This window comes from Cajanus cajan, chromosome 4 (genome assembly GCF_000230855.2).
Source record: "Cajanus cajan strain Asha chromosome 4, NIPB_CcT2T_4, whole genome shotgun sequence".
Classification (NCBI taxonomy): domain Eukaryota; kingdom Viridiplantae; phylum Streptophyta; class Magnoliopsida; order Fabales; family Fabaceae; genus Cajanus; species Cajanus cajan.
In genome coordinates, this window is record NC_138520.1 from 73,724,031 (window position 1) to 73,742,525 (window position 18,495).

At 31.3% G+C, this 18,495-nt stretch overlaps 2 protein-coding genes across 2 annotated transcripts; one reads left to right on the forward strand and one right to left on the reverse strand.

Annotated features, from left to right (window-relative positions):
* Nucleotides 1-1,110: 1,110 nt before the first annotated feature.
* On the reverse strand, nt 1,111-1,879 carry LOC109797890 (thioredoxin H2). Its single transcript, XM_020358048.3, has 3 exons — nt 1,657-1,879; nt 1,460-1,582; nt 1,111-1,382 (listed from the first exon to the last, which is right to left on the reverse strand). The coding sequence occupies exons 1-3, from the start codon at nt 1,792-1,794 to the stop codon at nt 1,248-1,250; spliced, it is 396 nt and encodes a 131-aa protein (XP_020213637.2). The 5' UTR covers nt 1,795-1,879; the 3' UTR covers nt 1,111-1,247.
* A 10,978-nt stretch (nt 1,880-12,857) lies between these two features.
* LOC109795906 (uncharacterized) lies at nt 12,858-16,173 on the forward strand. Its single transcript, XM_020355469.2, has 8 exons — nt 12,858-13,492; nt 13,613-14,277; nt 14,335-14,414; nt 14,502-14,848; nt 15,257-15,462; nt 15,536-15,587; nt 15,680-15,838; nt 16,104-16,173. Exons 1-8 carry the CDS (start codon nt 12,858-12,860, stop codon nt 16,171-16,173), a joined length of 2,214 nt encoding a protein of 737 aa, XP_020211058.2.
* Nucleotides 16,174-18,495: the final 2,322 nt, after the last annotated feature.

Genomic DNA, 18,495 nt, shown 5'->3' on the forward strand with positions numbered 1-18,495 from the left:
TGTGTGACGACGTATATAATTATTGTGTTATAAATACTATGTTGTTGTGATGAAGAATTTGAGTTGTTGATATTATGATGTTTGAGATGATACTCTGTTGTAGTAGACTGAGTTGTTTATATTGATATATGTTGGTTGTATTGTGATAACGCATCTTGATAGTGTTGGATATGAGATGAAGATGTAATGATATATTAAAGTTGTCAATGTTTTTATGTTGCATGTTGCATATATGTTATTTCTTTTAAATTATAGCTTATCCTTGAGTGTTTCTATGTTAGTTTGAACTACAATGATCATACATGGTATGAAAGTAGGCAAAGATAGGTATGGAGTTATGCAATGAAGGCCTTTCAATGGCGTTGGAGTTGGATGTTTTCTTTTGATGAGCGTCTTTAGGTGATCAACAACTTAGATTGTACAATTTACTTTATTGAATCATTGTATATACATCATCTATGTTTAGTTAGTTATTTCATTTTCACAAATATAGTATGTAGTACATATCCAAATATTAGTAAACTTATAATTTTATGATATTATAATTTTTTTCGCTCCTTATAATTATGTCGTTTAGTACCATGACGGGTTGTTACAAAATCCAATTTAGTAATTAACTTCAACCTTACATGAAGTCGTGTTTTGCTTTAATCCAAACTTTTTGTAACCAAAAAATGAAAATAATAACCTAAGTTCTTTTGACATAATTACACCAATATCCAAAACCTTAACTTGTCATCGGAGAGATCAGCCTAGGACATGACTAAGGAATAAGTAACTAAAATGCAAGCGAAAATCCACTTTGATCTCTAAATTTAGAAGATATTAATATATTTAATTTAAAAATTAATTATTAAATAAGTTATTAAACTTAACTATTTAATTATATCAATATTATTATTTTAGTTTTATATAAATATAATCAAAATTTTACACTTTTAACGACATATTTAATAAGTTGTTAATTTCAAAATCCTGATATATAATAATGGGTTCGGCATTGGGGACGAAGCGTTTCCTGAAAGAAAAACGCAACAGAGCCACACCATCTTAAAATGGGGGGAAAAAAAATAAAAAAACAGAGATGATCTTGTTATGCACATAAGCAACTGAACAATTGAAAATTTAAGAAGTAGATAATGATGGAAGGCATAGGCATATTTATAGTCGTTTTATTTTGGTTGAAAAGAAAGATAGATGATAGATACATACATATATAGGTGATAGGTGAATAGAATATGCAAAGATTACGCAGCTCGATGCTTCTCAATTTTCTTTTCGAGCTCCTCCTTCTTGGCGCCAACAACCTTGTCAATTTCCTTCCCTTTCTTCAACAGCACGAACGTCGGCATCGCCTGCACACCGTACTCCTGCGCCACCTCCTATCAAAACCAAACCACAAAATTAAGACTCATTATTCACGGAAACGAAATTGGAATTGAAAATTAATTAGTATTACAGATAATTCGTCGACGTCGATCTTGACGAAGTCAACGTCGGTGAAGTTTTGCGACATGGCGTGAATGGCTGGCTCTATGAATTTGCAAGGACCGCACCACGAGGCGGAGAAATCTATGACAACCTGATAAAGGAAAAATAAGAAGAAGATTGTTGAGATTAGAAAGAGAGAGAGAGAGAGAGAGAATAATTAATTACGAGCTTAGGAGAGTCTTTGATCTGGTTGAAGTAGAGGTGCCAGCGCGGCGATGAGTGGAAGGCTTGCACGCGAGAATTCTCCGGCGACTCCGCGTAGCTCCCGGAACCCCCTACCAAGGAAGAAACTAAATTACCCATTCCTTTCTCACACTAATGCTTATTCTTCCTACGCATTGCATTATTATTATATACATTTTCCAATATACTTCTTTCCAAATCTCCACCCATTTATCCGCGGTTTCTTCTAGGATATAAACATTTCTATACTCTTAATTAATTCTAATTTATTTTAGGGCGTCTATTACATTATAAATGTTAATTTGTTTTATACATGATTAAAATTTATTTTTTTAGTTATATAAAACTCAACAAATTTATATACTTAATTTGATGACAATGTACTTGAATGAGAGAGAGGGTGAGTCACATGCACTCTCCAAATTGTATATTATCATTTATTTATAGTATAAAAATAAAAGTAGTTATTTAAAACTCAACAAATTTATAGTACAAAACAATATACTTGAACAGAAGCTTTACTTATGAGAATTACTACGTTGTAGATCACGTAGGACTAGGGGTGGCTGTATTTGGTCCCAACGTGACGACGAGGGAGAGGGAATTAAGCGATGTGATCATGGAAGGATGAGGAATCACATCTCAACAATCTATTGCTTCAAACATCTCATATATCTATTATTTTTCTTTATTTCTCCAACAATTATTATCATATATTTATTTTCAATTCTATCTCACTTTCATCCCATTTTTCTCTTTATCTCTCTCTAATTTCTATTTTTTTTATTCATTCTCTAATTTCCATCTCATTATTTGTTATATTTTTTTTCTTTATTTATTTATTCTCTCTAATTTCCACTATCGACGATTGTAATTTTAAAATTTTTGAAACTTAACAACTGAAAATCACTCCAAGCGGGTCGTACGTTAATTAGCAATAATAACTGATATGAATATATCATCCTAAAACTTACAATAAAATTTAATGGTAATTAATGCTTTATATATATATATATATATAAATCTTGAATTAAAAAATAACATCATAAAATCAAGTTTCTTAAAATACTTGCCTGCTTCAAAAAAAATACTTGCCATTATAACGTTTTTAAATTTGTTGCAAAAATTTCTAACCGATCAATGAAATTAATTTTATGCAAGGGTTCAAAATAATTAAAAACAATATTTTTTTAATCCATCAAAATTAAAATAAAATATGCTTTTTTTAAAAATAGGAAAGATTACAAAGATGGTCGTAATGAGGATTGAACCTAGATTCTCATGCTTCTAACTACCTCAACCCCTCCTCACCCAACTACTAGGTTAACCTAATGATTGAAAATGTGAATGATTGAATATGAGTCAAAAGAAAAAAAAATTAAACTAATTTATAATTACATAAAAAAGAAGATGAATTTTAGGGTGGGCTACCTTATACAAAATCAATTTTTTTATATGAAAGGGATTTTAAAAAAAAAAAGCACCATCAAATTAAATTAGTGTAAGGATGTATTATAGATTGCAATTTTTATAACACAGTTCAAAAAAGTATTGTGAATTTTAAAAGACTTTAAAATTTAATAATTTTTAAGATTTTTTTTAAAACACTTCAAGGAATGTAATGAATTTTAAGGGTTTTTTTTATAAAAAAAAACTTATTTAATCAAGATTTTATGATATGAATTTTAATAAATTTGTATTTATACAGGATTTTATTACTTTTCAAAGGATAATATAATTTATTTTAAAATAATATAATTAATAAAAAAATAACATAAATGATAAATTTTAAATAAAGAAAATAAAATGTAAAAAAAGAAAAGTTAGACGAAATATCAAAAGTTTTTGTAACATTCTTAAATAAGTGGATTATGTATAAATTTTATTAAAAAGTCTTACAAAATTTATCATTCAAAATAATTTACTGAAATGTTTATGTCATTTTTAATATTGACAGATTTTTTTAAAGTAAAAAAGATTTATAATTCTTTAAAAATCCTATCGAATACACTCTTGATAGAGAATGATTTTGTCATACATACGTTGTTTCTTCAATAAGATCAGTAAATCAATTTCATGCGTGCTTTATAGTGTGTTTGAATTAAAATTTTTACAAATTCAAGAGATTTGAAATTCATGATATTTGAATTACTTTAATTTTAAATATCAAGAAATTACTGTAAAAAAGTAAATGTGAAAATTTTTTTTAAAATAAATGTGTTTACAGCGACATGGTAGAATTAAAAAATATAATTGATAGTCAATGTAAATTTTTTTTACACTAACGTGTATAAGTAATTAACTCTTAACTAATTTAATAAATAATAGTAATTTTTAAATATTTTAAAATAAAAATGCTAAAGCCTTCAAATTCGAATTCTGAAACATCCTCCAAATGCTTAAATATTTTAAAATGTCAAACATATAAGTTGACCAATTTATAAACATACATAATGTCTCATAACTAGTATCCTATTATACTTCCTCCATTTTTTTCATAGTCATTTTGGCATTACTCCCCCTATTTTTTATTTATAGTCATTTTGACATTATTTTTTTATTTTTTAATTATCACTTTTATAAAATCAATGATTTATTAATTTTAATTTTATTTTTATTCTTGATAATTAATGCGTATTTACTGAATAATATGTTTATTCATTTTTAATGTACTTATTTCTTCTCTAATTACCTAAAGAGTATAACAGAAAAATAAGTAATAAGTACTTTAAAAAATTAAAATATAAATTATTTTCTTAATTTTTGTACATAAATATTAAACATCAAACAAAAAAAATAGAGGGAATATTTGTTTGTTCTTTTATCATTGTCACTTTTCTAAAATTAATGACTTATTAACTTTTTTTTATTTTTATCCTTAATAATTAATGTGTGTTTATTGAACAATGTATTTATTCATTTCTAATATACTTATTTTTTCTCCAACTATCTAAAAAAATATAATAAAAAAATAAATAATAAATATTTTAAAAAATTAAAATATCAATTATTTTGTTAATTCTTTTACATCAACCTCGATGAAAAATAAAATAACGGGGAGAGTAAAGGGTGAAGCCTTCTCTCCGCAAAATTAATAGCAGGAAAAAACAAATAATAGAGGAATGAAAGCCAAAAAAGCATACAGCCATAAACAAGTTCTACGAAACTCACGCCCGGAAGGATCCAATTCGTTCGCTTTCAGATATTTTCAAAGGGACCTAATTTACTCCCAATCATACTTTAGTATTACGTTAACAAATCATATTTTCAAAAGTGTTTTAATAAATAATTATTATAATTTTTAAATCATATAATTATAATTTGTATAGATAAGATCGTGTATTAATTAATTCTCATAGATGATATGTTTTAATGCATATTCAGAATCCATATCCAAAATTGCAATCGCATCAATTGACAGAAAAATTATTATTTAATATTTATTATTACTTTTACTATATTAGATGTGACGAGAACGTTAATTCACAATTTTTTATTTGGTTTAAAACACACGTCTCCCTTATATTTTTTATTTATTTTAAAAATAGTACTTTTAACGAATTACATTTTTAGGTATATTTTAACCAATTCAAAATAATAACTTACGTTTTCTATTTCCCCCTAAAAAAGTATAAGTACATATAAGGAAATCCCTCGTTTAAGCACCTTGAATAGGAGTATCTTATTAAGAATTATGTATTTTGTATTATTTTTTTATACCGTGAATAATTACTCACTACAAAGAAAATTGTCATATAGTGACACACACCGTATAGTGATACTATACATGTCACTAAAAATTCTTTTTATTCACACAATAACTATAATATATGTTGGTAAATTATTAAAAAGTGTAAGTATAAGCTATAATGACATACAAAATATGTTGTTAAATCTCATTTAAAATCAACACTAAAATTGTGTATAACTATATGTCAAATATATATATATATATATATATATATATATATATATTTACATATATTATACCTATAGTGACACTTTTTATATGTCACTATACGTAATATTTCTTAATTAATCGATAATCAAAATTTAATCTTTTTAAAGTAGAATTCAAATTGATCAAAGTTCTCGCATTTCACTTTGAAAATATATTGGGTGCCAATATCTGCACAACTACAAATTATAAATATATATATATATATATATATATATATATATATATATATATATATATATATTTAAACACACGAGATTAACTCTTTCATTCATAGTTTGTGCAATAATACAATGAGGGATATATATCTAAAAGTATCAAGGCCAGCATACAACTTAGGTGCCTTTGCTAATTTGCGTGAAACTAACTTAACTTGCTTAAGTACAAAACTGATTCTACGGTTTGTATGTTATAAAAATAAAAATTTATCATTTATAACATAACTGAAATAATATGTATATATATATATATATACTCTGTCCAACAACTTAAAAATTATTTATCCGTCACTTTATTTTTTGTTTATCATTTTCCACATATATTTTACACACTGTCCACACCCTCTAATAAAGGTGTATATTCATTCTCATCTCCATTTCCACCCTTGCACCAACTATCAAGAGCCTTTTCGCTTTTTCCTCCACTTGCAATAGAACATGCTCTTCCACTCTTGTCAACCTCCCAAATGAAATACACATAGAAGAGGAAAGTGTTGCCACTAATCACAAGCCCAAAGAAGGCTAGGGACTCAAAGAAGCTCAAAAACGTTGAGAACTCGCATGCAAATCCAAACATGATGGAACTGACCAACACCCAAATCCCAATTTTCAACTTGAGCTTATCATAAGATCGATCATGTGGAGGCAGCATGTTGTACAACCGAATCAAATAGTTAAAGAGGAAGGTGCCAAAGAAGACGAAAGTGACGAATGCTATCATTTGAATATCACCATTGTTGTATGCGCGGTAGATTGTAGTGCCACTCGTGATTGTCATGTTAATGACACCAAAGAAGGGTAGCATGGTGAAGACTCTTTGGTTATTATTATTCAAATTGGAATTTTCAAGTGGGAGAGGAAATGGATTGCTTTCATTTTTGTTGATCATAGCTTGGGAATGCAATTCTGAATTTGTGTTTCGTGTGTGTGTGTTGATTTGGTTGAGAAGAAGTGTAGAAGGGTAGTGTTGTGTTTTAAAAATGGGGTACTTATTTCCTTAAATATCCTTGATAACGAAGAATATTTTCTGTATTTTTTGTCCAATTGGTATCGGATGCATGGCTAGAAATTGAGCATGATGCACTTTTTCTTGTGGGAAACACTTGAGAAATTGCCTGTTCTTTTAACGCTTTTCTATTGAAAATTCATGTGTGAACAAACTCGCAAAGAAGAGGAAATTCGACAAGAAGTATCCGTTACTTAATGTTTTTGTTTTTCTTGGTCAACGACTTGAAGAATCTTCCTTGCTTTTTCGAATCTGTCATTTCTCTGCATTACCTACGCAATTCAAGTTCTCTTTGGTCGCACGACCATCATGTGATTCTAATGGTTTCGTAGGGAAAGCTTTTACGCGCTTTTATATCACCTTGATTTTCCAGACAAAAATTATTTATCTTTCTGACACCGCACAAAAATCATTATTAAAAATTTCACTCATCATCACGCACCTTATTTAAAACATAAGTTAAATTATACTTTCAAAATTTTTTTATCTTATTTCTTAAAATTTATTTTACTTACTTATCTATCAAATTAATGACTTGAAAATAGGAGTATTTCAGGTCCTGAGGATGAATAATTAAAGAGGCATCCATTAAAATTGTTGTCCATCATTTTTTAAATATAAAAGAGCTAACACTCATTGAATTATTTTGGCAACGTGTCTTTTTTTTTTTTTTTTTGTTCTTGTATTATGTTCATGTAATGTAAAGTAGAAGACAGAGCATTGGGAATTCGTATGTACCCATGAACTTCTGACAGAAATGTTTCACATAAATTTATATTTAAGGTAAGTAAATATTTAAAAGAAAAATAAGGTGAAAAAAATCAAGGTTTGAAACTTGATATAATTTGTCTAAAATATTTTTCATGTTAATGGCTCTTTCCAAAGTGAAAACTGAATAAGTTGTTTGACTTGAATGATTTTTCTAAAAGGATTCTAGTTTTATTTAATAAGAGTTTTACTGTTTTTTCAAATTTGCCTTATTGTGAAATTTTAGTTTTGATGTAAATATAATGGCCGAACATGTCATTATACCTAAATCACAATTAATACACATAAAAAATTATAAACTAATCAATCATTCTAAATTTTTTTTATCGTTTTATATAACAGTCATCTGTATATATATTCATACAACAAATATTGTAAAGAGTATAAAAAAATGTAAAATAGTTCATGCTCATAAGACTGGAAAATATAAGTCTCTTATAGGGTTACATATATATCATGTACATATATACAATATACATTAAAATATACAAGTATTGAAACAATTTTACTTTCCTCTAATTTTTATGTATCTAAACTAAGACATGTATCTCATCATTACATGCATATACAACTTAACAACTTAAAAATCAACTAACAACTCACAACTTAAACAATTTTATTCAACTATCAACTTACAACTTAGCAACTTAAAATATCATTATACCTCATTCCTAAATCAATGTATAATGAGTTGAAATCATACAACATCATATGGCATGTGAGTGAAAAACACACTTTATATATTTTCAACACTTAGACAAATAATCAACAAGGTTTTTTGTCTAAGAAACCACGCTCGTGCCACTCTTCACGTGCTCGATGTCATTGAGGCTGAGAGACCCTGACTCACCCACGTCTGGTGCCAAACCACATGCGCTAGTGTGGATGAGGCAACGATTCATTATGCCAATCACTTCTAATGTAGCTAAACCTATGTTTGGCCTTATTCAAATAAAAAACCATTACTTGACTCGTGTATGGTGCCACAAAACTTGTGTTCGACGTCAGTTAGATAGAGAGCTATTGACTTTATCATATTCGATGCCTCTCAACCTGAGTTCAACGCCACTAAGTTAGAGAGTTTCTTGAGCAATCACACTCAATGCCTATCTTTTCTACACTCACCGTGACTATGTCAGAGAACTCCTCATTAACGCATAATCAATACTACAAATCTTGCACTTTGCGTTGTCAGGATAGAAAACCCTTAACTTGAGTCCCGCTCGGCACAGTGAAGGTTTATGCACATGACAGAATCTCATGTAGGCTCAAAACCTGGGGACTCTTTAACTAAACCAATATGCATTACAAATTTCAACATATATATGACTAATACAACACATTTCCAACTCAAAATACCATATACAATCACTACACTTAAAGGATCATTAAATTTTACTCAAAGCACCTTCAAGAAAGCTAAAACTCAAAGCAATTCAACATCTTTTCTTAATTCAACTAAAACAACCAACATTTGATGAATCCAAACAAAAACCAAGCAATGAAACTAAATAATTCATCAATCACAAACTTCCATTATCTTGAATCAGTCCAAAATGAGAAGAGGTGAGGAAGAAGGAAGAAGAACTTGAAACTTCATATGGCTCTCAACTTGAGATCCTCAACTCCTAAAGCTTGAATCTCCAATCTAACAACTTGAAAGGTATTACTGCAGGCAGAGGGAGAAATAACAGAAAGAGGGAATGTTTTCAGAGAGGAATGGATACTTTTATATTTCTTGCTGCCTTTTACATAACATTCTGTGCTATATATGCACAAATGGCAATCACCTTGCAGTACAAATCCTATGTGGAAAAAAAAGGAAAAAATACAAGGAATCTTTCCAATCATTCTTTCGTAACTAATTTCCCCTTTTTACGGGAAGCAGGACATGTGATCACATAATCCTTGAGGTGGCGTGGCTGCTGAATGATTCTCTTTGAGCGCTCCTCGTGGGTATCAGGTGCGATAGGCAATTGCATTGGGCTGTTAGTGGGAGTAAGGAAAATAGGCCCTGCAGTCCTTACACAACTCAACTCAGTTATAGGAAGAATCTAGAAGGAATCAACAAAAGCAGAAGGAGAAGGAATTTCTCTTACTTTAGAGTCTTTTTCTCTAACTTTTCTTAAGATATGAACTTATGAGATTCACGTCTTAAAAAAAACCTTATATATCATTCCTTAAGATAGGCCAACTAGACACCAACTAAAACTACCTCAACAACAATTTAACTCTCAAGGGTTCATTAACCCGTAGAGTTCTAAAATAGTTATATCACAACAAATCAACATATTACATACAATTAATCAACAAAACTAAAATCATAGTGTTACACAAAAGATTATATAATTTTCCATTTTAATATGTTTGGAATATTATTTTATTGTAATATGTTATAATGTTTGTAATTTACAATTTAACCTCATTTGAGAAACTAAATAAGTTATTGATAGTTAATATATTTTGTCAATAAATAAATGTTTGAACAATATAATAAGGGTTGGAGCTTTGTCATTGAGAGATTAATCATGTTTAAAACAAGTTCTTGACTTTGTTGCAACTATCATTTTATTTAAATTCAAAACAATAAATTCTTTGCCTTATTTTATATTCTCATTTTCCTTATTTTCATATTTTATCCTTTTTCTTTCTTTTATTTAAAATTTTATTTATCCTTCATTATTTTATCTTGCATTTTGATTCTTATTTTCACTTTTTTTCTTTTTAGACAAATTTTAAGGTGGACCATCACCTTAGAACCATGCACAATAATTTATGATCTTTGGATCAGTCTAATGGTCACTTTTGGTGCATCAACTACACAATAACATTATTGTAACTTCCTTTTTCTAGAATTCCTCATCGCAAACAACCATGAACCACTACCAAGTTGATTTTCAGCGAGTCTCATTTTTTTTTTCATTTTTACATTTTGAATCCAAATGGTTCTCTTGCTATTTTGGTCACCTATGCTTCGAATCTGAACTGACTCTCCCAATTCACCATGCTTTCTCTCCCAAACAACACACTTTTTGACAACCAAGTCGTCTTCTCTCATGATTGTTTTCATGCTCAAATATGCGTGTTCCCCGATGATTTTCTCGATATCGATGTTGTGTTCTTAAATGCCAACAAATTCACCTCCGTCCTCAAACGTTGCTTTTAGGAGCTTAAGGGTTTGCAAACCCTCATATTCAAAATATATGGCTCAACAATCATAAAGACAAATTTGGGTTTTTGGATTTCATGGAAATGATATTACACACTTGTCTCAAGGGTGGCTTAACAAGAACCTGTTCACAAGTCTCACTCCCAATTTGTCAAAAATTGTAATTTTGTTGTTTGATCTAGACAACTAGTTAACCCCACTTTGGGATGAAAAAAGGTTAAAAATAAAGGATGAAATGAGAGAGAAAAAAAAAAAAAAAGGCAAAATATCGTTGCCATCAATCACTCCCATGTCGATGCATGGTGATTAGAGCCGATGCACAGTGGTGAGGGTTTGTTAGGAAGGGAATTGATAGCAATGAGTAGCTAGAAAGGATAAAAATTAGTGTTGATATGATAAGAATTAATGGTGCACAATAATCATATGAGGATTAGATTAATTTTAAAGTCTTTAACTATGGTGCATGGTGGACCACTTAAGAAGGTAGCCCATCCTATAATTCATCTTTTCTTTTTTATGTAATTACAAAATAGTTTGATTTATTTTCTTTCTTTTCACTCGTATTCAATCATTCACATTTTCAATCAATTTAATGATAGCATAGTTGTTAATTATGTTGTATTTATAACTTCTAAAGATAATTTATTTAATAAAAAAATTTCGTGATCAATTCTCACTATATGTAAAAATCTTTTAAGTTAACGACAGTCATAATATTGTGAACGACATTAATTTTTAGTGGACTGAAAATACTTATATTAGAAAAAAAAATTCTCAATTATACTTTTGCCTTTTCAAATTAATTCTTATAAACTCCTTTAAAAAAAATCTAACATTTCGAGTCGTTTATAAAAATTGTAAAATTTTGATGTGAATAACATCACATATAATAAATACAGCAAAAGAAAAATATCACACATAAAAGTTAGATACTGTACCCAAAAAGTAGAGCTGTCAAAACGGGTAATCCGGTTCGGCCCACTACGGGTTGAGCATTTAGTGGGTTAACCCAACCCGGCTCATTTATTAGTGAGCTCAAAAAAATTGAACCCGGCCCGGCCTACCACGGGTTGGTGGGTTAAACGGGTTGACTCACCTAATTTAAAAAAAAATGTAAAACCCTAAACTGAAAACAAACCAAATTGGCAAACTTCTCGCGATGGGCTCACGATGCGTGCGGCAGCTCGCGGTGCGCGCAGTGGCTTGCGGTGGCTCGCGGTGGCTCACGATGCGTGCGGCGGCTCACGGTGCTCGGTGAGCACGGTGCCTTGCTGTGCGGTGTAGTGGAAGCTATGTAGTGCGGTGTGGTGGCTAGTGCGGTGGCAGCTATGTAGTGCGGTGTGGTGGCTGGTGCGGTGTGATGGCAGCTATGGTGGCTGATGCGGTGTGGTGGCAGCTATGGTGGCTGGTGCAGTGTGGTGGCAGCTATGGTGGCTGGTGCGGTGTGGTGGCAGTTATGGTGGCTGATGCGGTGTGGTGGCAGCAACTATGGTGGCTGTGCGGTGCGGATTGAGGGTGTGAGAGTGCAGGCTGTGCAGCTATAGATTTCTGAAGTTCAAATTGAAAAATGAAACCCTAATGGGCTGCATTGGCCCAATAAGTATAGGATTTTTTTTTTACGGGTTGGTGGGTTAGCCCGGCTCACCACGGGTTCAACTTGGGTGAGCCGGGTTGTTAGTGAGCCAGGTTCAAAATTGACCCGTACTAAAATTTTTAAATTTTTTTTGGCTCAACCTGGCTCGAACCCGTGGTGGGCCGGGTTGGCTCACCGGGCTGAGCCTATTTTGACAGCTCTACCAAAAAGACATATAAAAGTCAGATAACAAAAATAAATTAAACACTATTAATTTCATTTAGTTAAAATAATTTGAAGTATTAAATTGAGAATTTTTTTTTATCTGGTTGTGGTGTGACACAATTTGAAGGTATATAGAGTATTTTTGAATTAGCTAGCGTCTATAAACCATATCTAAAAAAGAATATCATCAAATACAAAGCTATATTAATGTTGTAAGGGTTGAGGGGGAGAAGAGAGGGGTGAGTTCCTACTGGAGAGAAGATGATATGAAGTGCTTTGATGAATTTATTACTAAGGCTGAGTTGGTGGATTTACCGTTAGTAGGGAGAAAATATACATGGTACAGAACAGATGGAAAGTGTATGAGCAGATTAGACAAATTCTTAGTTTCAAATGCTTGGTTGTCTCATTGGCCACATACAACACAATGGGGCCTTAGTAGAGGTGTGTCAGATCATTGTGCTATTTTGTTGAAAAATGAAGATATCAATTGGGGTCCAAAGCCTTTTAGAGTTCTTGATTGCTGGAGGGGTGATGCGAGGTACGTCGTATTTGTGAGATCCCAATGGAAGGAATTAAATGTGGAGGGGAGAGCTGCATTTGTACTAAAGGAGAAACTCAAGCTCTTAAAATGTAGATTGCATCGGTGGAATCAAGAGACATTTGGTTGTTTAGACAGGAAAATAAATGAGGCTCGGAATATTGTTAACATGCTGGATCTTAAGAGTGAAGATTCTAATCTACAAGAAGTTGAAGTTGTGCAAAGAAAGGAGTGGAGAGCTCAGTTGTGTGCATCATTGACTCTTAAGGATAATCTGTTGTTTCAAAAGTCGTGTCTTAATTGGTTGCAAGCAGGAGATGCTAACTCAAAATTTTTCCATGCCTGTATCAATCGTAGAAGGTTAAAAAATGAGATTTGAAGCTTGAAGGTGGCCAATAAAAGGTATAATGAGCCTTCAACAATAAAAGAGGCAGTCAAAGGCTTTTTTGAAGGGCACTTCCATGAGTGTTTGCATGCTAGACCTCGACTTCAAGGTACCAACTTTAAAACATTGTCAGAAGAAGATGCTGCAACCTTAATCTTGCCATTTTCTGATGAAGAAGTTAAGATTGCAGTGTGGGATTATGAAGGATCCAAAAGTCCAAGACCTGATGGATTTAATTTCACTTTTATCAAGGATTTTTGGGATGATACTAAAGCTGATTTTTTGGCTTTTTTACACGAGTTTCATGCTAATGGGAAATTAGTTAAAGGCTCCAATAGCTCTTTTGTGGTTCTTGTACCTAAAACTGATAATCCTCAAAAAGTGGAGGAATACCGACCTATTTCCTTAATTGGATGTATGTATAAGGTGTTAGCGAAAGTACTGGCAAACAGAATGAAGAAAGTCATTGGGAAAGTTATTTCTGAGAGTCAATCAACATTTTTGAAAGGACGACTAACTCTTGATAGTGTCTTGATTGCCAATAAAATTCTAGAAGAGGCAAAAAGAAAGAAAAAACAATGCTTGCTGTTGAAGGTTGATTTTGAGAAGGCTTATGATTCTGTCAATTGGGAGTATATTTTGTTTGTTATGGAAAAAATGAGGTTTCCAATTTTGTGGAGGAGGTGGATAGTAGAGTGTTTAGCCACTGCTAGAGTGTCTGTTCTTGTGAATGGAAGTCCATCTAGTGAATTTGGAGTTGGTAGAGGGTTGAGATAAGGAGACCCATTGGCTCCTTTTCTTTATTTGATTGCTGCAGAAGGATTGTCTTCTTTGATGTCTAAAGCAGTGCAGGAATGTGTGTTTACAGGCTATATGGTTGGTGGGAATGCAGTGCCAGTATCACATCTATAGTATGCTGATGATACCATCCTAGTGGCCGATGCTACTCTGAGTAATGGTTGGGCTATTAAAGTTATTCTACAGCTGTTTGAGTTAGTAGCCGGTCTCAAGGTTAATTTCTTCAAAAGTCAGCTCTTGGGTGTTAATGTTGACCAGGTTTGGTTGCAGTCTTTGGCTCAGTTTCTAAATTACAAAGTTGGGTCTTTCCCATGCTCTTACCTAGGATTACCACTTGATGCTAATCCCGCTCGCTTGACGACCTGGCAGCCCGTGGTGCGGAAGGTGGAAAAAAAGTTATCAAAATGGAAGAGCAAATTGTTGTCCTTTGGTGGTAGGCTTATGCTCTTGAAATCCGTGCTCCACTCCATCTCATACTACTTTCTTTCCTTCTTCAAGGCTCCCAAAGGAATCATTTCACATCTTGAATCTCTGTTCTCAAATTTTCTTTGGGGAGGGGATGATGAACATAGGAAATTAGTTTGGGTCTCTTGGGCTGATGTGTGTCGAGAAAAATAGTATGGGGGACTAGGTTTGAGAGATTTGAGAGCTTTCAATTTTGCTCTGTTAGGGAAGTGGAGGTGGCGTCTATTAGTTGAGAGAGATAGGTTGTGGAATAAAGTGTTAACATCTTTATATGGAGTGCCATCCTTGACTTTAGAAGGTAGAAGGGGTAGTGTGTCCAGGTGGTGGTTAGATCTGTGGAGTATTGATGTGTGTGATGGTATCTCTTAGGATTGGTTTTCTACGATGTGTGTAAGAGTTTTGGGTAATGGGCGAAACACTTCTTTTTGGAAGGATTCTTGGTGTTCTACAACTCCTTTTTGTGTTCGATATGGTAGGCTCTTTTCTATTACTATCAACTCGGAGGCAACCGTGACGGACATGTTCTTTGGTAGAGGGGGTGGTGTTGAGTGGAATTGGAGGTGGAGAAGGCCTTTATTTCAGTGGGAATTGGAACAGTTGGATCTATTAGTTTCCGATCTTCGTGGTTTTCAGGTTCAAGAGTATACTCATGATTCTTGGAGATGGAAAGTTGATTCAGATGGCAAGTATTTTGTCAAGTCATCTTATCATGTTATTGTCAATGATTCTCTTTTTGCTTAAATACCATTACACAGGTTTATTTGGTGTCGTTTGGTGCCCTATAAGGTCTCTTGTTTTGTCTGGAGGGTATTGTTAGATAGATTCCCCTCAAAATTTAATCTTGTTAAGAGACATGTTCTTATTGATTCGAATAGTTCCTGTGTATGGTGTCAATATAGGATGGAGACTTCTTCACACCTATTCTTTGAGTGCTATTTTGCATATCATGTTTGGATGCTTTCCTTGGAATGGTGTGGCTTCACTTCTGTGCTGTCCAATAGCTTCATTGCTCATTTTGATCAATTTCTTGGGCTGCCTCTCTGTCCTTCCAAAATGAGGTATAGATGGGCTGTGATCTGGTTGACTGTAATCTGGAGTATTTGGCTAGCAAGAAATGCTCTTATTTTTTTTCTGACAAGGTGCTATCTACTTTAGATGTGCTTGAATTGGTAAAACTGCGCCCTTGGAAATGGTTAAAAGCGAGAGATAATTCTTTTTCATACTCATTTTCTTCTTGGGCTGAGTCCCCTTCCGTATGCCTTAATTTTTATTAAGTGATTTTGTTGGTGATTATTGCTATCTGGGTGTGTGATTCCGACTTAGTTGCGGAAATGCTTTTGACAATGTTGATTGGCTTCACTTTGTAGTTGATAATCTTTTTTTGGATTGCTAGTTTGGTTGTTCCACCTATTAGTGCAAGGTTTTTTATTGTATGATGTTTACAAATTGATTTTAGGAGATATGTAGTTATTGTGTTGTTTTCATTAATCACCTCCAGTTGTCAGAGGTGTACTTACTTTAGTTATATTGTGTATATGGGTTGGAGTACCCCTTGTATTTATCTTATTTAATTCAATTTTGCTTGGAAAAAAAAAAAGCTATATTAACTTGCTTCTCCAAGAGGTGAATAGATATTGATATGATGCTAAACAAACGTGCAGCAAGTAACATTTTTGAAGGTGTGGATAATAAAGTCGCACCCAACACATGGCCTCAGAACGTGTTTCTTTTAAATATCTCCGAATCCAATTACTTTATTAGGAACGATATTTTCAGGAACAGTTTGGTAGGATTCCTTGAAATAAGTAACATGGTGTCGGAATTCTTGACAATAACAAATACTTTTTAAATTTTAAGTTCACACGCCATCATTCTTCGATTACTGCATATGTTGAGTAAAAAATTATTTTTTATTGGTTTAATTTCATTTCTATCATACCATGATTATATAATTTTCGCTAATTAGATCGTTGTTGTTGTTTTTTTTTTCTTTTCAAACTGGTTCTTATATTATAATATTAGTGCAACCTCTAACCAAAAAAAATATTAATACAAAACTATTAGTCAGTCTAATAGAAAATATTTAACTAGTATGTATATAATTTTAAGTTTAAGTTTTCGACACGGTCATTGTAATTTCTACACATTAAATTAATATATAAATAATATTTTTGTAAATTCACAATTGGTCCATTAACCCACGAATTTTCCAACCCGTATTATAGAACGGCCAAAAGGCCCAAGTTGGTTGAAAGTTCACAAAGCTTGTTGGATCCAACCAAATTAACATGTAAGTTATGGTCTATCATTTTAGCACTCCTTTTTTTTATAAATAAAATAAAAAATATTACAAAAATGATTGCAATGAAGATTGAACCTAGATTCTCAAAAATATGTATGATATAATGAACATTATTTTTTTTTGTCAAATTGGTAAAATGGCATACAAAATAATAATAATAAAAAAAGTATTAGCCGAATTCATTATTCAATCGTACAATTCATATATATCACTTAAAAGTAATAATTGCTTCAAGTATCAAAATAATAATAAATGACTATATGTTAATTGATTTTTTTTTCAATGATAACATCAATGTTAGAACTTAGAATTTAAAACCTTATACATTCTATAGTGATTTTCTTGTTTTTTTTTTGTCACTTTTTTTGTTGCGAGTGGAAACGATCGATAAGTGGTACTTGCATAACTTTAAATGTAACATAACATCAATATGTCTTCTACAAGAGTCTTCTTGTGAACTCTCAAATTATCTATGACCACTTAATAACCTACACGTAAGCACTTTGCAGCGGAAAGTTCAGTATTAATTAATAAAAGTTTAATAATAATGATTTAAAAAAATATACAAAATTCTTTGATAATAATAGAAACAAGTTCCATTATGTATCTGTTAACACCAATAAAAAAAGGGAAATGAGAATGAAACTCACATATAATGGAGCTCTGGATTGGAATGAGTTGTGATATATGTGAGGAAGAGGGAGAAGAACATAGAGATGGGAGTGCAAAATGTGAGTGATGTGTGAAGAAAGAGTTTGAGATAAAACTCAAGCTAGGGAGGAGAAAAAAGTATGAGAACAATTTTTAGTTGTTTTTATTTTTATTATTGTTTTGATGTTGAGAAATTAGGATTAGGCACTCATATTTTTTATTTTTAATTTTATTATTTTCTTCTAATTTATAAATTTAAGAAAATGTTAAAATTATTAGTTTTGATTTAAATTTTTGGTGAATAATTAAGTAATTATTGAATAAAATTATTATTTTATGATTTAATTTGTTATTTTGTAAGATTTAATATATTTACAAAGAGAAAATAATAAAACAGTTGGCGTGATTGATAAAATGAGTTATTTACATAACATGAAAAACAAAATATAAATGAGATACTTGCTGGATGTAGCAAATTGACTAACTCAGCAAACTAATAATGATCATTTATTTTTTTAAAAAAATATAATTTATACATCAATGTAAGTATGCAAGTGGATTAAGCTAGAAATTGTATCTTTAGGTGCATATTTATAGTTCACTTAAAAATGTCAATGAAGTGAATATTAATAACTATGTAATACATATATCACAATATTATTTGAATTTAATAGTGATGAACTCACAATGTAATACATTATCATTTGATCATAATTTATTATTTATTATAAATGAAAAATTTGTTCACTTTTATAATATTTA